Genomic DNA, 17,330 nt, shown 5'->3' with positions numbered 1-17,330 from the left:
GCAAGGCCAAAGCTCAGCTCGGCAGGGCTACAATCAGACTCTGCAGAGGTGCAGACAGAGAAACGTTTGACTGGTGACAGGAAAGCTGAAGGAGGGGAACAGAAAGGGCAAATGTGGAGGTTGATAGCACAAGAAATGTCTTGACTTTGTTGTCTATGCAGCACGAAGCCCGCTCAGCCACAAGGGCAGTTGCTGCCATTTTGGTAGCTCCACAGGACGACTGTGTCTAAACTCAGAGGTCGACATTTACTGAGCGTTTAAATTCTGCTGTTCAAAAAACAGGCTAAACTGAAACTCATGTGAAAACGACATGGCTGGCTGGTTTCTTAGACACTGGAACACTGAACTCGTGGATCACACTTTGTTGAAGGAATATATAGAAGAGAATGGGTGAAATGGATGCCATTATCCTCGCATAGCAACAGCCTCTGTATTGTTACGGCCTAACGCGGCTTAGGCAAGAAAGAGAAATACACACGGACACAAATGCTCTATCTATACGGTCACATTTTGCTGTGTAACACACTAACACACAGTCACCTGGCATTGGGGGTCTGGTACATCACACACACACACACACACACAAACACACACACGCACACTGATCCCTGTGTGCTTTAACAGAGTTGAATGGAGCGTGATCGCTGAGTGAGCTATTCTGGACCCCCCCCCCTCCCCGTGCCCTCGTCGCTCGCCTCTCAGCTGCTTCACTGTGCTGTGCTATTATGGGATGTTCGGGGAGGTTACCATAGAGGCATAGCTATTCTTTGCTGTTCAGTCATCCGCGTCCATCCTTATCAGTCCCATCATGCAGCGGGGCACAATATCCAAGCCGTGACATGCACTGTGTGAACCGCGCTCACTCTTTCTGACAGCTGGGAGGGAAAGTTGTCGTAGTGGAAATTCATTTGATGAGAGTTTGGATTCTACCTGTGTTTAGGATGAAATACCTCAAAGTCAAACAGCACATTCAGTTTAAAACACATGCCTATATATTGTATTATATCAGGTTTCTACACATATGCACATCACATTTCATTCCATTCATCAAGCAATCAATCAAACTTTATTTATATATTGCCATTCAAACAAATGAAACACTATTCAAAGTGGGGTTTTTTTGGTGCTTGACCAAACGTAGGATGAATTTGAACTTTTCCCTCTGAGGGAAGCTAATTGAATAAGAGAAATAAAAGATAGGTAGTTAAAGGTGCAATATTTAAGACTTTTCCACCCTTAACAGCTATTAACACGCGGCTAGCTACTGCTAGCTAGTAAGTTAACACCATAAAAGTGTTTGTAACTGGCAAACACTACTTTATGCCACAGGTATCTTCCACTACATGTTAAGATAAAACTATGAAATATTACGTGTTGTATGTATGTAAATACTTTAAGAAAAATGACAATATACTAGTTTTCAAACCTAAAATGCCACATACATTGTTAGAAAATATATGTCCATTGATGAAGACTAATCTTCTCTGTCTCTGTCCTTTGTGCTTGCTTCAGGTAACAACTGTCCCTACATATCTGATGATCTGAATGAAGACACCATCAGTGTTCTGGTCCGCCTCATTACTGAGAAGAAAGGTAGGAGCTGAGCAACAGTAATGTCACGTACGCGCTAGTGGTCAGAGCCCTTCATCTCTTGTGGCTTTAGAGGGGAACACAGTGTCATCACAGTACGTCAGAAGACTGTCCCCACTGCTGCAAGCTCAAACTGTCAGCTTTCTTAATTCATCCCAGATGGTTGATGTTGGGAATAGAGGGAAAATCGAACCCGAGGGGGTTCACCTTCTAATGCAAACACACAAAAAAATTGATGCCTCTGGAATTGTTTTCCCATGAAAGTCAACTTTTCCAATCAATCTCCAATTAGCACAAAGATAAATGTCATTCGTAAACTTTTAATATGGTCTAAAACAAATTTGAGGGCGAGTTTGATCAGTCAAATTCAGAGTATTGATTGGAGCAGATAAAACTCATCAGAATGTCTGTGTGTGTCTGTGTGTTGCAGAAAATGCTGCTGCACTGGAGGAACTGCTGCTGGAGTACGAGAGTAAACAGATGTCCATAAGCAAAGGCTCGTCAATCAAGTATGAGACCACACACACACACACACAAACACAAATCATAACATACTTCTCCTCAGTCATGGTGAAGCTAGGAAAGCCACGGAAAGTTTGGGTGAAGCGAGGCAGTGAAATCTTTGGAAGGAGGCTCCTGCTGCTGCCTGGCAAGAGGCTCTAATAAAACAAAATCTAAGTGCTTTTTGTGGCAGGATGTCCAGGCAGAGAGAGGAGAGAAAACCTCATCAGAAGTTAGAGAAAGTTGCTCTTCTGAGATGAAAGCAGAAAGCTCTTCACACAGATTTGTTCCACTAACATCAGATATATCAGTCTTTACAAATGCACATAGTTTTCAGGTAAACTAAAACTATTTAGGAACTGCGTCAAACTCCCAGTGGAGCTACTTTAAAAAGAAACAAAACAAAACATGGCAATGGCTCACATTTTCCATTACAAACACGGTTTAATTCTTTATCATAAATAGAACATAGTTCCTCAAACCTTCTCACGATCTTCTGTGTACTGCTAGATGGAGGAAGAGAAAACAGATGTAGCTCTACGCTGAATTAATGTTGTCATGTCCAGAGCTCATCAGAGATAGTCACTCTTTTTCTCTTCATGAGAACATGAAGGAACATTTAAGGATTAAAGGAACAGTCATGTTCAACGTAACTGTATAAAAATTGTGAATGTAGTGATGAATTCTTGGCTAAAGGGAAATAACAGCTCAGTTTACAATTTAATGATATTATTCATTTGCCACTTCTTGATGGACTTCATACTTTTTCAATTTGATCACCTCATCTGAATTCAACAACTTAGTCGTGTAGGTAGCCTAAAAAATGTATCCTCTCTACCTTAAAATGAAGATGCATGCCTAAACATTTTCAGTGTTTTCGTTCGATGAGGAAAGTAAAACGTTAAGAGACGTTATCTCACTGCGGGCTCCATTTCCTCAGTGGCGCTCTGGAGTGTGCTGACATTTGGCAGTGACTCACCCCCACATGTTTGAAGTGATTGTCTGACACACTTGCAACCGCTGTCTCTTGAGTCATGGGGCTGAAACACCCTGTCTGTCACTAAGCTCATTGGCTGTCACGTAGCTCAGGGTCACACCTTTTACACGACCGAGTGTAGTTGTGGCTGGAAATTTGGTTGTAATCTGTGGCCGACGAGAAATTGCTGAAGTAGTTAGAGGTTAATCTAACAAGTCCAGCAACATGTTGCTTCATACCGCAGTGAGTGTTTGGACCTCTCACTGATGCTGTGTAAACTAATGCTGGCCGGAGATGACACAGAAGAATCATTTGTCATCTTTGTGCTCCAATTTACAGACCGAGCTTCTCCCACAGAATCAATTAAGTTCACCTTATCTCACGATATTACATATTGGTGAATGTCCCCGATGCACTCCACCGCGGATGCCACATCTACAATAATGAGAGGTGACAGAGGCCTCTGGCAGTGTTCTGCTGCTCAATGGGCTGCTGTAACATGTGATCTTTAGATTCGAGAACATTCTGACACACAGGCGCGATATGCACTGATATCTGGACAGCTTTCAGGTCCTGTGTGTGTTGTTAGAGAGGTTCTGGGGTTACCTCAGGTCACCCACTAACTAGTATAACACAGGGACACAGCCGCATTCAGCGTTTTAGCTCTGCCTTTCTCTACACTAAATAACAATGGAAAGACAAAAACTAAAGAGCCCGGGGTGCACAGAGCACTTTACATTTTAATACATCTTTTTTTCCATTTATGTATTCACACTGAACAAAGGCAATGTTTGCAAGCAGCCAGCCCTGTCCCGTTCCTGTCTCTTCATACCACTTTGTACCTCAAGTTCCACATTCCACAAGCTCTCTTAGCTTTTCAATAACCAAAATAAACTATAAAAGAAAAGGTCAAGAAAGGAAAATTCTTCTTCAGCCATACACCCTCTGAATTGAAAAGTTTTTCTCTTTCACCGAACTAAGACCGGCTTAACATATATTAACCCACCGTTAAAAGACTCTACATCTGACAGCATAAAACATACCAATGAATGGAAATAAAAAAAAGAAAAATTCTCTTCATCTTGACTAATTTGAATATAAAAATGCCTGAAAATTGTTTAAATCTATCTGATCAGTTGTTCACTCCTTCCTCTTCCTCCCAGGTTCCCCATGCTGTCTCCCCTGTCGGCGTTCCGCTCCCTCCCCAGGCTGTGCCCCCATCAGTCCCATCTCCACACCATCTCTGGCCTCTCGGGCCTGGCCCCCAAACACGGCTACCGCTGCACCCGCTGCGCCCAGAGGAAGTGGCCCCATGTCCTCATCCCTCCCCTGGACTCCCTGAAGGATCCCCTGAAGCCCCCTCAGACCCTCATCCTGCCCTCCCTGGACACATCCAAGGACCAGCAGAAGAGACCCCTGCTGGGTGGAGTGTTTGTGGACACCCACCATACACAAGCTGCTGTGCCAAATACTGTAGAAAAAGTGGAAGGAAATGAAGTGAAGGAGAGGAAGGAGGGAGAGCTGACAGTGCTGTCAGTGGGGAGGTGAGCTGGGACCTCATTGATTCATTAAACACCACACAACTGACAAGACACATGGGGAAATAATGTAAATATATAATTACTTTTCACAATTACATATAAGATAATTCAACTTTACTTTAGCGTTTTACATTATTTATATAAAAACATTATAGTAAACGATGGGCTACAGGGTTTTCAATACATGTTCATATGTACAGTAGAATCGCTTAATTTCAAATATCTCCGGAAAAGTGATTAAACATTTAGGAACATTTGTGTTAAAGTGGAAGTCATAATATCACAACTACCATGTTATCTGAATGTAACAGCGATCTTATCTCTTGCTCGACTGACAGATTTCAAGTCGCCCAGATCCCCGAGCACAAGCCTGTCGTCGTGGAAACCAAGGCATCATCCCAGGAGCAAAGAAACTCCCTGTTTGGAGGGAAATCCTTCTGTTCCTCATCATCTGGCATCAGGAGGTACAACACACACTTCCTTCCCTTCTCTCTTGCTGTAATCGCGTCACTCCTTCCACTTCTCTCTCTATTTCCTCCACACTTGGGAGTTAAAGTGCTGCAAAGTGGTTTGAGATCATCAACGCTGAATAATGTGGTCTGTTTCGCTGGGAGAGGAAATGACGGACAGCATGATCAGTTTATCAGACGAGCAGAGAGATTCGGTGAAATGATTTAGGAGATGAGCTTCTTCTGTTTCCTCTGGTCCTCTCATGCACATTATCCAGCACTCTCTAAATCAGAATAATTGCCGTAAGCATGTGACGCTGCCTGTTGTCAGAACCATGTATCTATCTGGTTAACTATCTTAAGTAGGCAATCATTTGTGCATCATAATCAGCCCAAATGAGTGAATAATAATATGCATGTGCTTAGAGCAGGCCAAAGGGTTTCAGTCCTTCTTTCATTCTGTGCTTCACGTCCTCATCCTGCCACCCCCCTGACATTTTGACTCCCTCTTCCAGGTGAAGGGACGGAGAGACGGCGTACGATATCACTACCTCGCTGAAGATGACCTCATCGTTCGGTGACGACCTGACAGCCAGCGTGGAGGGTGGCTTCGAGACAACTGACACCAAAAACAAACCACAAGAACCACCTCCTGCTGGAAGAAGTTGTTCCTATTCACGCGATAAGAGGACTATTTCAACTGTATTTATTATTATATAAACAAACATTGTACTTCACAGATGTATCATAGAAGTTCAACTCAAAAGGCAGAGTAGAAAGTGGTGACAAAGTTGTCAACACCTGACACTAGAAGGAAGGCGGAGAAGGAGAAACCTCTTTGCTCCTGTTTTTGTGCTTCCATGTAACAAAACACACACGCAGGGGCAAAACCACACATGGGCTACATGGAGCACATGTAGACTTACACATCTACATGTGCACACTTTTGCTTATGCACCCAATCTAATAGATGCATAGTTTTTCTTGTGTACAGTGTATTGAGGACACGACACTGTGGAATACATTACTGACAAAAAGACAGCAGTGAGACTGAAACAAAATGTGTTTACATTAAAAACAGAAGAAAACGTCTTCAATCAAGTCCCGTATGACTAAGAAGGCTCTCGAATAGCAAATATAGCTCAGCTGACATAAAATGATGGGTCATATGACACTTTATTAAAGACCACAGAAGCACTAAAGGAAGTATTACGTGGAGGAAATGTCATCAAATTCAATATTTGTTTTGCTTTCTAATATTTTTTTATATATAGTTAAGTGATCTAGCTTCTCTTCTGCTCACATGTGAACCGCAGGTGGGTGGAGGTTTTAGGCCTTGTAGACGTTGATGTAGAGTTTGAGAAACATTCATGCAGCATCGGCACCTACCTGCAGTCAGCTTTGATAACATTTGTAACTCTAAGGCTTTTAGATTAGGTCCTAGTAGGTGACCAGGGGCCAAAACATGCTCTTAAAGGAGACCTGTTATGCTTTTTTAATTTTACTTTTAAAGGACGCTCCTCTCACTCAAAGAAAACAGTGGCCCTGAAACGCCTCCTCAGCTGATCCTCCTTTGTTTCCGTGACTTTTTGACATTACGCTATGTCACCATGTCACACGTTTTAATAACTTATGCATAGCAGCTAGTTCGGTACATAAGAATTTATTTAGCACAGCTGCCCTGTTGTTGTTAGTGGTGCTGGGTCAGGCTTGTCTAGGCTGACCAATCGGGGCAGACTGGGTCTTCAGGAGGTGGGGCCTTAAAGAGACGAGAGCTAAAACAAAGCGTTTCAGACAATATTGAAAGCTTGTAAACCTAATCTACTTGTAGCTCCAAGTGAAATGATGAACCTAAAAATGAGCAGAATATGTCTCCTTTAAAGTTTAAAGGCCCTAATACTGTATAACAGCATTTATTGTTTAACAACACTGCATCCCAATGGCAGTTAGAGGCTGCAACTGTCATTTGAGAGCTGGGCTGAAAACATAGAAGGGTAGATATCACTTTTTTAGAATAGAGCGTGTAAATTAATGTACATATGTAAATATGGGTGGGTGTAGAGAAACAGACCGTACATGGCTTTTATAATTTTTATCAAACAGTATGTATGAGGTGAGAGACGCTGCACCAATGAGAGAAACACATATCAAATCCATTGATCAAAAACTGCTAAACTCTGTCACGCATCATGCATATCAGCTGAGTTTCTGGTTAAAAAATCAACATGGTAGATACAGAAATCTGAATTTCAACCATTTGAGTGCAACATTTGAGTGTTTTTCTTTTCTAATCATGAACTTTCAAAAGTCCTGCACACACAGGCAGCATATAAATCCAGACTCCAGTTATGCAATCTGAATAACTGCAAGAAACCACTCCCACTTACACACACGCGCGCTTATTTATTTTTTATTGTTTAATTAAATAAACCAACCAGTGGCTGCAGAGGATTAGTGGTTAAGATGCCTCAAAGTCCCTGCAGCTCAGTTGGCCTCAGTTTACATCCTCATGGGTTTTTTAACGAGTGTACTATAATCATAGAGCTACTCATTTTCAATTTTTCTTATTATGTTGTTATGAGGGACATGACAGCATGTCTGGAGGACTGGATATTTTCTTGTTTGCAGCAGTTACATGTTTTCATTTGATCTGTTTTTACGACTATTCTTGCTATCATTAGGATTATTATCATCATTATTACATGTTTTCAAGCTGAAGTGTTGCTGATAGAAGGGAAGGATTCAAAGAAAACATTCATCTCATCAAGTTTGTAGATTGCATTTATAATATTCAATTTTTCTGTATGATGTTTTTACTCTTGAAATAAAGAAGAGGTGTATTTTAAATCTGTTCTTGTTTGCCGTTATTGCTGCTAACAAACTTTAATATAATGTGGCTTTTTACTGTTTGTTTGCGGCCGTCTGTGAATGTGTCAGGTTTGGGTCTGTGTAATGGGAGCTAAGACTCCTGATGCTTCATCAGCCATAGCCTTGTTTTGTAAGGCAGTACAACCCCCTAGTGGTGGTTTGTGTTTCACATGACAAAAGGACCACCAATTGCGTAAATCAAGTGGAGCCAAGACCAATGAAGTTACCAACTGGCTCAGCTACACTGCAACTAAGGTCACTCTTCCCACAAATTACAGATAAACTCATAACCAATTAGCTGACATTTCAAATACCCAGACAGCAGCCCAGAGAGTGTATGGTTCAGGGACAAAGAGAATATGTGAGCTAACATTAAAGGATGAACTGTAAATGTCTTTCAGAATGACAGTCAGACTCATTCTACAGCCGTAATGCAATAATTATATCTCACTTGACACAAATGATATCACCTAGATTAAACAAGAAGCATTATGGTCCAGGAGACAAATAATGACAAGTATCACCACAATGTACTGTATATATTATATAAATGTATCATGTTGTCTTTTTAGTTCCTTCACATTTTTATGACACAAAGTGACACACACACACACACACACACACACACACACACACACACACACACAGAAACACATACTTCTCCAGCAGATTCAAAACCAAAACTTGAAAGGATAAGTTCACCCAAAAATGAAAATGTAGTCACGATCTATGCCAATGGCAAGTCAGGTGAAGATCTCGGCCTTTAAAAGGGTGTAAATAATATTTTTTCTAATCAGTTTGGAATCTTTGGGCCGTTAGGAGGCATATCATGTTCATTTCTTGTTATGTTTTTAAAACAAGTTCCAATCCACTTCAGTTGTTTAGGGGAATGCTACAGCGTTGTTTTGCTGTTAAGCTCCAGAAATGTTTTGAGGACTGCGCAACTTCACAAAAAAACGTTCCATTGGCATGGGGTTGAGTAGATAATGGCTAAATTTAAATTTTCGCTTAAACTTATCCTTTAAAAGCAAGTAAAGTGGCTGAACATCTGAGCCGTCTTCTTCTGATGTTCAAACACCAGTTGCACTATTCGTCCAGTAAACTAACACTACAAGAAAAGAGGGGGAAAAAAACAACAAAACAAAACAAGAAATGGCCTATTCAGTTGCTTGCATTCACAAAAGTGCTTTTGTATTATTTGTTTAAATATGCAAACAAAGCTTTCCAATTGAATAGGTCCTTACTTGCATTTCAGAACAGAAATCTGGACTAAAATAACACCTAAATGTACTGTATATTTTGGATGATTTGATGACAAATCTAAACAGCCCAAAATCTCAAATTTGACCATTGCTTGTTATCACCTGTGGGAAACACCACAGGTGATAACAAGCACTTGACAAAAAACACAGCTGTGGAGTGTCACATAATTTAGTTTCTCGCTTTACATTCAAAAATAACAAACAACATGATATCAAGAAATCCTTTAAAGGCCTTGAATGCCTCAGTTCAGGAATAAGCTACATGATTTAGATTTTCATTTATATCCTTCAGCCATCATAACTGTGTCGTCTATATCTGATTTTTATTTATTTTTTTAACATCTGGTCTAATCTGAACATACATACACCTTGGCTGGTTAAGGAAGGAACTTGAGTGCTGTGTTGCTCAACTGTACTTTTTTGACAGTCCAGTTAGGGTTTTATAGTTTTTCCTTGGTTTTAATTTCACACTTGCTTCTTCATGGGGAGATTCAAACCCACAGAACTCATGTGTTTGCTGCACAGACAGCTGGTGGATATTGAAGATTGTACTCTAGAAGAAAGCATGGGTTGCACGGCAATAAGCACAAACCATGTACCCACAACCCTTTTGCACCATTACCAGTAGATTGAGGTATTGGATCAGAGTTTTGTTGTCTCACTCACATCTGCTGATTTCAACGTAGACGACTTTTTCTTCTTGGTGAGGTGACTGCGGACATCCTGCCCAGCCAGGAAGTAAAGTATGGGGTCTATACAGCTGTTGGCACTGGCAAAAGGTCGAGTGACCTTGTAGGCCACACTGGAGGCTTCCAGCAAGTTACAGCTGATCTGATGAACGTGTAAAAATGACACACTGAGCTTTTAAAAGTAACACATTTATTATGAATTAAAAGTGTTGGTCCTCACCTGTGCTGGATTGACCTGCCTTAGGTATCTGAACGAGTAGTAAAGACTCCTGGTGAGGTGGAAAGGGAGGAAGCAGAGCATGAACGTTGCCAGCACAATGATGATCATCTTCACCGACTTCTGCTTGGTACGATTGGCTGCCAGGCCCCCTCTCTCTCCCCCTTCAGAGCCCCAGCCAGGCTCCAGAAGTTTCCGCACCATGAGCCCGTAGCACACCATCACCACCATGAATGGAACGGCAAACATGAGAACTGACACTACTGAGCTGTACACCAGGAAGTCGTCAAAAAGCTCCGGGCTGGTGGTGTCGTAGCAGACCCGCCCCGAGGCCGCATCCCTAACAGAGGAGGTTAAAATAAATTGGGATTGTTAAATGTTACTGCTTCCTTGTTTGGCATTGAGGCACATAAAAGGAGATAGGAGGAAATAAAATGTACATTTGTAGCCAGCAGGTTGGTTGTTCACTCAAGGGTGTCCCATTAAGGCACCCAGAGATAAGGCACTTGGCAAAATTGGCATCCCACAAAAATCAATAGACCACAGTTAAAAACACTTTCAGTGTAGTGAAAAGGGGTATTAACTAAGGAGGAATAAAGAGGGAAAAGACAGAACGGATGAGAGTTATGCAAATTGAAATCACCTAATTCTTGAGAAGTAGAGGACGGGTGCCTGGCATAATAAAACACAGGCCCACACTGCCACAGATACCAGCCTGGCCCGACGAGCGCTGACCCAGTACAGGGAGCGCACTGGATAGCAGATGCCAACAAAGCGATGCAAACTGATACAGCACAGGAAGAGAATGGAACCTGCCAGAGTGATAGATATTTAATATGCACTTTTTCATACTGCACTTAAACCAAAATCAATTTTAAACTATATTAGTTAGCGCTTTAGGTATGTACTTAATGTCAATTTGTGTCTCATTTTCAGCCCAAACATACAGTGTAAATCATGTATTAATTTGTATTGTGTCATGTCAAATTGTATATCAGTGTAAAATGCATACATTTAACATTTTGATGACAAGATGAACTTCAACTTGAAACAAAGATTGTTGTATTGCATCCTGCTATTCTTTGATGCATTATGTAACCTGTTTTCTTATTGTATCATATCGTAATGAATTTTGTCGTAACATATTGTACCGCAATGTATCGTACTGTATCGCTCCGTAGAATACTACATTGTAGCCAACTGTAGGGCAGCCTAATACAGCATGTTGTTATGTACAGCAGGATGGAGTACTGTAGCCTACTATTGTGCAGCCTTGTGTACAGAATATAATCATAGTGTATAGCATGCTGTGTCTAGTCATATTGTATTTTAACACAGTGCATCATATGGTAACTTAGTGTAGCGTAGTATTATTGTAGTAATATTGTTCTGTAGCATTGCATAATTTAGCCTTTTGTATTGTAGCATATAGCATGTTGTGTCATATCATATTATCTTGCTATAGTGTATCATATGTTGGTCTAGCCTAATGCTAAAGCATGTTGTCTAAATTCATATTGTGTCTTAACTTAGTGTGTCATGTGGTAGCCTAGTGTAGTGTTGCCTTATGTAGTATATTGTATTGTACTGTATTGTAGCACAGCCAAGTATAGCTAATCATATCGTAGCATATAGCATGCCATTGAATATTGAAATAGCATGTAATATGGTAGCCTAGTATGGCGTAGCCTGATTGTGCTGTACTGTAGCAATGTGCATTGAAGCCTAGTGTTATGTAACCATGTGCAGTGCATTGTAGTGTAGCGTACTGTGTTGTAGCATATAGCATGTCATATTATATTACCATAGTGTTTCATATGGTAGCCTGGAGTATGGTGGCCTAATGTTGAATATTGTATTGTAGTTTGTAGCATGTTATGTTTAGAAGTTTAGTGTGGCATAGCCCAATTGTACAGCACCATAGCACATTGTAGCCTAGCATTCTGTGACCTAGTGTGGTGTCTTGTAGCCTTTCAATAGCATAGCGTTGTATTATTGTATTGTATCGTGTTCCTCATTGGGTCACATTGTGTTATCTTGTGTGTTGTTGTTTTACATTATAGTATATTGTGTCAGATGTTAGCCACATGTGCCATAATTGTACCATATCTGGTTTTTGCTGTATTCAATGTTTATATACGATAGCAGAACTGTACCATATAAGTTGGCATAAAACAGGAAGCGTATGAGCTTGCAGAGCGGTTCAGTGAAGGGCCAGTCATTCTCATCTGCGTAGTAATAGATGAGGAAGGGCAGGGTGAGGATGTAGAGAGTGTCACACATCGTCAGGTTGAACATGTAGATCGTGGAGGGCTTCCAGTGCTTAGTGCGGAACACAATCACATACAGCGCTGTGGCGTTCAGCCCCAGACCGACCACAAACACCAGGGCATAGCTGACAGGAAGGAGGATGTATTTGAAATCTTCATCAAATTTACAGTAGAAGGCACTGACATTGAAGAAGTCGGTGTCGTTGTCGAAGGTGGCCATCTTGATTTTGAGAACACCTGAGGAACAAAGAGGAAAAAAAAGGATGGATTATGAGTATGGAATATGAGTATGAGTGTGGCGACACAGGAAATGCCCCAAGTCATTCGCTTTGGCATGCCTTAGCAGCACAGTCCAGTATAAGTCATCCAATCCTCAGACATAATTGACCGGCTCGTTTCACAGTCAAAATGACACACTCCAGTTTATAGCATGAGTCATCCCATTTTTAAGTCATTGTGCTTTTCCCCAGAAAGCAAATCATCTTAAGGCTGACTTTTAATCGCCTCTTTCTTTCTGAGTGGGTGGTTGAGTAAACGAGTAAAGAATTGGGAGAGGAGAGGAAAATGAAATGGTAATCAATCTGTTTCTAGCTGAATGAATGAATGAGTCTATGAGTAATTGTGCAAATATGATAAGATGTGGGTTATAAGGCTAAATATAGGGTAGTACTACATGCTGTATGTGTGTAACAATACTACTGTTTATACTACCTGGCCCAACTGGTTTCCTTAATGAGACGGTATGACACCTTGACACCACGTCTCAGCAGATTACTGACACACTTATTAGCTCAACTGCCTCCACTTTCCCTTACAGCTCTAAATATTTTAGCAAATCTGAACTGCAGAAGTTAAAGATACACAAGACTGTGTGAAAGATTCGCATAGTCTTGTGTGGCAACAACTTTTTTATTTTACAAATTTGAGTGCAGCTGTGCTCTCACGCAGAAAAACAACACTCGTCCTGGCACTTTGCACGTCAAGGTTTTCCAAAACCTCACGGCTGTGTAGAGGGAGAGACAGCAGAATAACTTTTTAACTCAAACCAGACCTTGTTTTGAGACCCTGTTAAAACCTTCCTTTCTGCTTTTCTTGCTTGCATGCATGCTACGCTGTCTTGCTCAACCTCGGTCTACTTTTCACTTCCTCTTCAAATTTGCGTACCTTAAAAGCTCAAGTTGAAACCAGTCATGCACACACCTGTGACGATACATGGCGCCTTGAAAGCTTACATGCAAATAAGACAGTTAATGCCATCAGACTTGTCTTTTCTCCGCTGAACTGAAGAGTTAACCCACAGCACTCTCTCTGACGTTATTTTCTCTTTATGGAAAACACTGCAGCTCGCTCGCCCTGTACCCTTTGCGCTCTCACTTTTTTCCTCCTCAAAACATCTGCAGGTCAAATTTAACAGATAACAGACCTGAGACGGAGGGGCCCCTCTTTGTACTCCCTCAAATTCTCCTGTCCTGCTGTGTGCATGCCATACCAAAAAGTGCACAACTTGCTACTCAGCATAACCTAAGTGTGCTTTGGCAACACAAATTAAAATAAATTCAACTGAACTGAATTGGAGAGGTAGCCTGTGTTTTTTCTCGTTGAATTAGCTGTGCAGAAGTATCCACAGTAGCCCCAAGAAATATGCTAAAGCCCCTTCCACCTAGACAAAACCCCTAGATCATGAAATCACTCACACGGTATCGTCCTTCAAAGGCTGTTCTGTGTCGGCCAGCCTGCGTAACGTTTCCTCAATCTTACGAGTAGATCCAGTGTCTATCTAAGTATCTCGTTGATGGCTGAATGCGTACCTGAGATACCTGTGTGGGTGAAAGCTTGTAGAGGTGTGAGCCTGTCTGACAAGCTGCAACCTGTACACAGTGCGTCAGCAGCCGGGCCTAAGGCTGTTGGTCTGCCCATCGGCCAAACGGACAGTGACTTTCACCACCTTAAACTGATCAGTTTTTTTTTTTTTTTTTTCAGCTTAGTAAATTCAGAAAGTCGTTATTGTGAGATGTAAAAACGTGTAAAGAACAGAGGTAGTTCTAAATTCCTATTGGGGCTAATGCATGCTATCTTTACCATAGTTAAAAGTATAGTCAATAGAACTATTTCTCTTTCTTTCGTTCTTTCGTTCTTTCTTTCAAATTCACAGCTACAGCTACATAAAAGTCATTTACACTTCACACTGTTTCCACCACTATTGGAAATGACCAATTCCGTCTGCTTTACCTTTCAAAATTATTGATTTAAATGTGCTAAAATGGCACCTTACAAATGAGATTCAGTTATTCTTAATGCACCCTCACGCATTTTTCGATCCCCTCGTTACGTGGTCTAAAAATTGCATGTGCTGAAGACCCCACCACTTATCAACACAAAGTGATGCAATTTTGTCAGCAAGGATTGAGATGCAATCAAGAATATTAATATATAGTCTTTGTGTGTGCCCTTCAACAAAATACAGTGGGCCCGACAGTCATTCTGATAAATAACATGAATTTTAACCCATGACGTTTCAGGCAAAATATACCATATGTGAGTTGAACCACTGTCTCTGCTCCTTTTTGTACTCTGAGTTGAGGTACTTGAAGTTTTACGTTAAAACTTCTTACCTTAGTGTGGCCTAAAGCTGCTCCTGAGAGGAATCATAATCCAAAAGCATCCTTGTTGGATCCTAACAAACTCAACATGTTCCAACATTCGCTGTAGGCCATTTTCCTACTGACAGTGGCAGAATGTTATGTGTGTTTTCTCTGAATGCAATTGTTGAAAGAAAGGTGCAAAGGAGCACTTAATGTCTTACCTGCACCAGAAACTCTGTATATCAATGATTACACAGCCCTTAACCTTAACCTTGGCCATGGCACGTAGGAGGCATGAGTTAAAATACTTTTTTTTTTTTTAAGACAGTGTTACTCCGAAACTGGCCAACCATGTAACAATATGCTGTAGTTTGGCATTCGTGGCCCTAGTAATGTGGGTAGAACTGTTTCTGGGTAACAATAACACTGACTGCAATTGTTCACATCAGTGACACGTGTTAACCGTGAGAGGTTTTGGCAATGTCATCTATCTATCTATCTATCTATCTATCTATCTATCTATCTATCTATCTATAGTTTCCCTTATGCACTTCATCATCATCATCATCCCACTACCTATATACTGTAAGGTCCTGGTTCATTTTAAACTATGAGAGACCACACCTCGCACACAAACCTACATAATCCAGGCTGCACAAACGCATACAGGCCCTTTATCAAACCAGCTGGTGCTGGTGCCAACTCATTACAAGGGTTTTTCAGACACCCTCCCTTTGTAATGTATTCCTTTAATTGTTCACTCAGCACCCACTTTGAATGAACCCGATGACCCCATTTTATCCTGTCTACTCGCTGATACCCCGTTGATTTTTTTTTTAAAGAGCACAATAGTCTACTATGAATAATTTCGAGTGTCTGATATCACATGGTCTGGTATTTCAGCTGATTTAGGATGATCGTTTTAAAAAATAAGTTTTTCTGAATTCGTTTCATTAACAATCCAAGATGTGTTTTGTTTGCTTATCCACCCATTTATCTTTATCTTTTTTTTTTAAATACTGTTTTTTGTCCTGGTCCCCGATCGATTTTTCCTCGATCGACTGCGGTTTCTTGTTGCTATGCAGGTCTGCGGGACGCGGCAGCCTCCTGTCAGTGTCAGGCTTTTTCTCCTTGGGCGTGCGCGAAAAAAAACCCCCGATTCTCAGTAAATAAATATTCCCATTTTGTAGGAAACATCCCTCTTGTCCTCTTATTCGGTTTGAAGCACCTTTGCGCAAGTGTTCATCGAGGTTTCTGTCGACGCCAGGCAGAACAAAAAGGATGTTTTTTCACCACAGACCCGGGTGCGCTCCCGCTCTCCGCCGCACCGGGGAGCCATTGAGCCGGGTTCGTGAAGGGGATCCCCGTTAATACCCCCCCCCCATCCCTTCCCTCTGCTTTTCTCTTCTCCGCCTGTCTGCTGCTTCCCAACACAGTACAGTACACACACTAGTCCTCTAGTAGTGGCAGCAGCAACCAACACAAGTGTGTTGAGTCTCTCCTCGTAGCTTCAGTTTCTGCTCTGTATAAACCAGCCATTTATCATCAATCATGGCCGCCGGAGTACAAATTTAACTCCCGTCTTTCCTCCCGATGTCGTCTGGAGGGGAGGATTTTTTTGTTTGAGGAGACAAAAAATATTAGTCCCACACTGATTTGGATTTCCTCCTGGAATTACAATACATCTCACAAGGGAAATACCATTCATGTCAATACCCCAAAATGCAGCCGCCGCCGAGGAAGGTGAGTGATTTCCAGAGTCCGTTATGTGTTGGTAGCTGGGCTGTGCAGACAATGACAGACAGATAACAGTGTAAGTAACCTTAGCTGTGGTTATTGTGTTGTTCTAACCACACCAAAGGCGTCTAAACGCTGCACACTTCAGAAAACCGAAGGGGGGAAATCAGAAAAAGACTTTTGCTAGCATACATTAGCAGCGTTTAGCTAGCTTGGTTAGTCTGTAACCTAGTGACATTATTATGCATCTGTCCAGCCTTTATAGCGCGAGCCGTCAGACGTCAAATAACGCTAGCTAGAAAACGCTAGGTGCGCTAACATGAGACATTTTTTATAGAGCTGAAGCAGTAGAACAAGGCTAGAGGGATAACATGATATCGTTATTGTTCTTAGTAATAACTTTAATTGGAAATGTACAATAGCGTTTGCACGTAGACTTGTGGCTAAAGATGCTCCAGTAATTAACACGGTCAACAATTCAACGTCAATGTCGAGTAGCACCGGTGTTATTTTGCTAACTTATGTTAGCCCTCCTGAAATTGTGACACCAGTCGACCAGACAGCACAACAAAAGCTGTCGTTTCTCCACGCTGTGATGCTTCCTTGTCTCAAAGACCTTCAGTCCGTCCAGGGTCACATCATTTCATC

At 41.5% G+C, this 17,330-nt stretch overlaps 3 protein-coding genes across 7 annotated transcripts in view; 2 read left to right on the top strand and 1 right to left on the bottom strand.

Annotated features, from left to right (window-relative positions):
- relt (RELT TNF receptor) overlaps positions 1–7,904 on the top strand; it is a 30,668-nt gene extending 22,764 nt beyond the window's left edge. The window contains exons 7-11 of the mRNA XM_030406118.1: positions 1,513–1,593; positions 2,021–2,099; positions 4,231–4,611; positions 4,947–5,072; positions 5,573–7,904. Of these exons, the coding sequence (XP_030261978.1) occupies positions 1,513–1,593; positions 2,021–2,099; positions 4,231–4,611; positions 4,947–5,072; positions 5,573–5,576 (671 nt within the window). The 3' untranslated portion in view covers positions 5,577–7,904. The remainder of the gene's footprint in view (positions 1–1,512; positions 1,594–2,020; positions 2,100–4,230; positions 4,612–4,946; positions 5,073–5,572) is intronic.
- Positions 4,670–15,222, bottom strand: p2ry2.1 (purinergic receptor P2Y2, tandem duplicate 1). 3 transcript variants are annotated; one of them, XM_030406139.1, is made up of 5 exons: positions 14,976–15,222; positions 12,250–12,600; positions 10,737–10,905; positions 10,097–10,433; positions 4,670–10,018 (listed from the first exon to the last, which is right to left on the bottom strand). In XM_030406139.1, the coding sequence occupies exons 2-5, from the start codon at positions 12,581–12,583 to the stop codon at positions 9,830–9,832; spliced, it is 1,029 nt and encodes a 342-aa protein (XP_030261999.1). In that variant the 5' UTR covers positions 12,584–12,600; positions 14,976–15,222; the 3' UTR covers positions 4,670–9,829. The 3 variants fall into 3 exon arrangements, with proteins under 3 accessions (XP_030261999.1, XP_030261991.1, XP_030262006.1); XM_030406131.1 differs by lacking the exon at positions 14,976–15,222 and adding an exon at positions 14,058–14,176; XM_030406146.1 differs by lacking the exon at positions 14,976–15,222 and adding an exon at positions 13,528–13,572 and having other exon boundaries at positions 7,135–10,018.
- Positions 15,223–16,076: 854 nt separating this feature from the next.
- fchsd2 (FCH and double SH3 domains 2) overlaps positions 16,077–17,330 on the top strand; it is a 77,739-nt gene continuing 76,485 nt past the window's right edge. Inside the window, exon 1 of one of the 3 annotated variants that reach the window (XM_030393666.1) lies at positions 16,077–16,688. In XM_030393666.1, coding sequence (XP_030249526.1) covers positions 16,668–16,688 — 21 coding nt within the window. In that variant the 5' untranslated portion in view covers positions 16,077–16,667. The remainder of the gene's footprint in view (positions 16,689–17,330) is intronic. The other 2 variants (XM_030393658.1, XM_030393671.1) reach the window with 2 other exon arrangements.

Source organism: Sparus aurata, chromosome 2 (genome assembly GCF_900880675.1).
Source record: "Sparus aurata chromosome 2, fSpaAur1.1, whole genome shotgun sequence".
Lineage (NCBI taxonomy): Eukaryota > Metazoa > Chordata > Actinopteri > Spariformes > Sparidae > Sparus > Sparus aurata.
The sequence above is the reverse complement of the archived record's forward strand: the minus strand, read 5'-3'. Positions and strand labels throughout refer to the sequence as shown.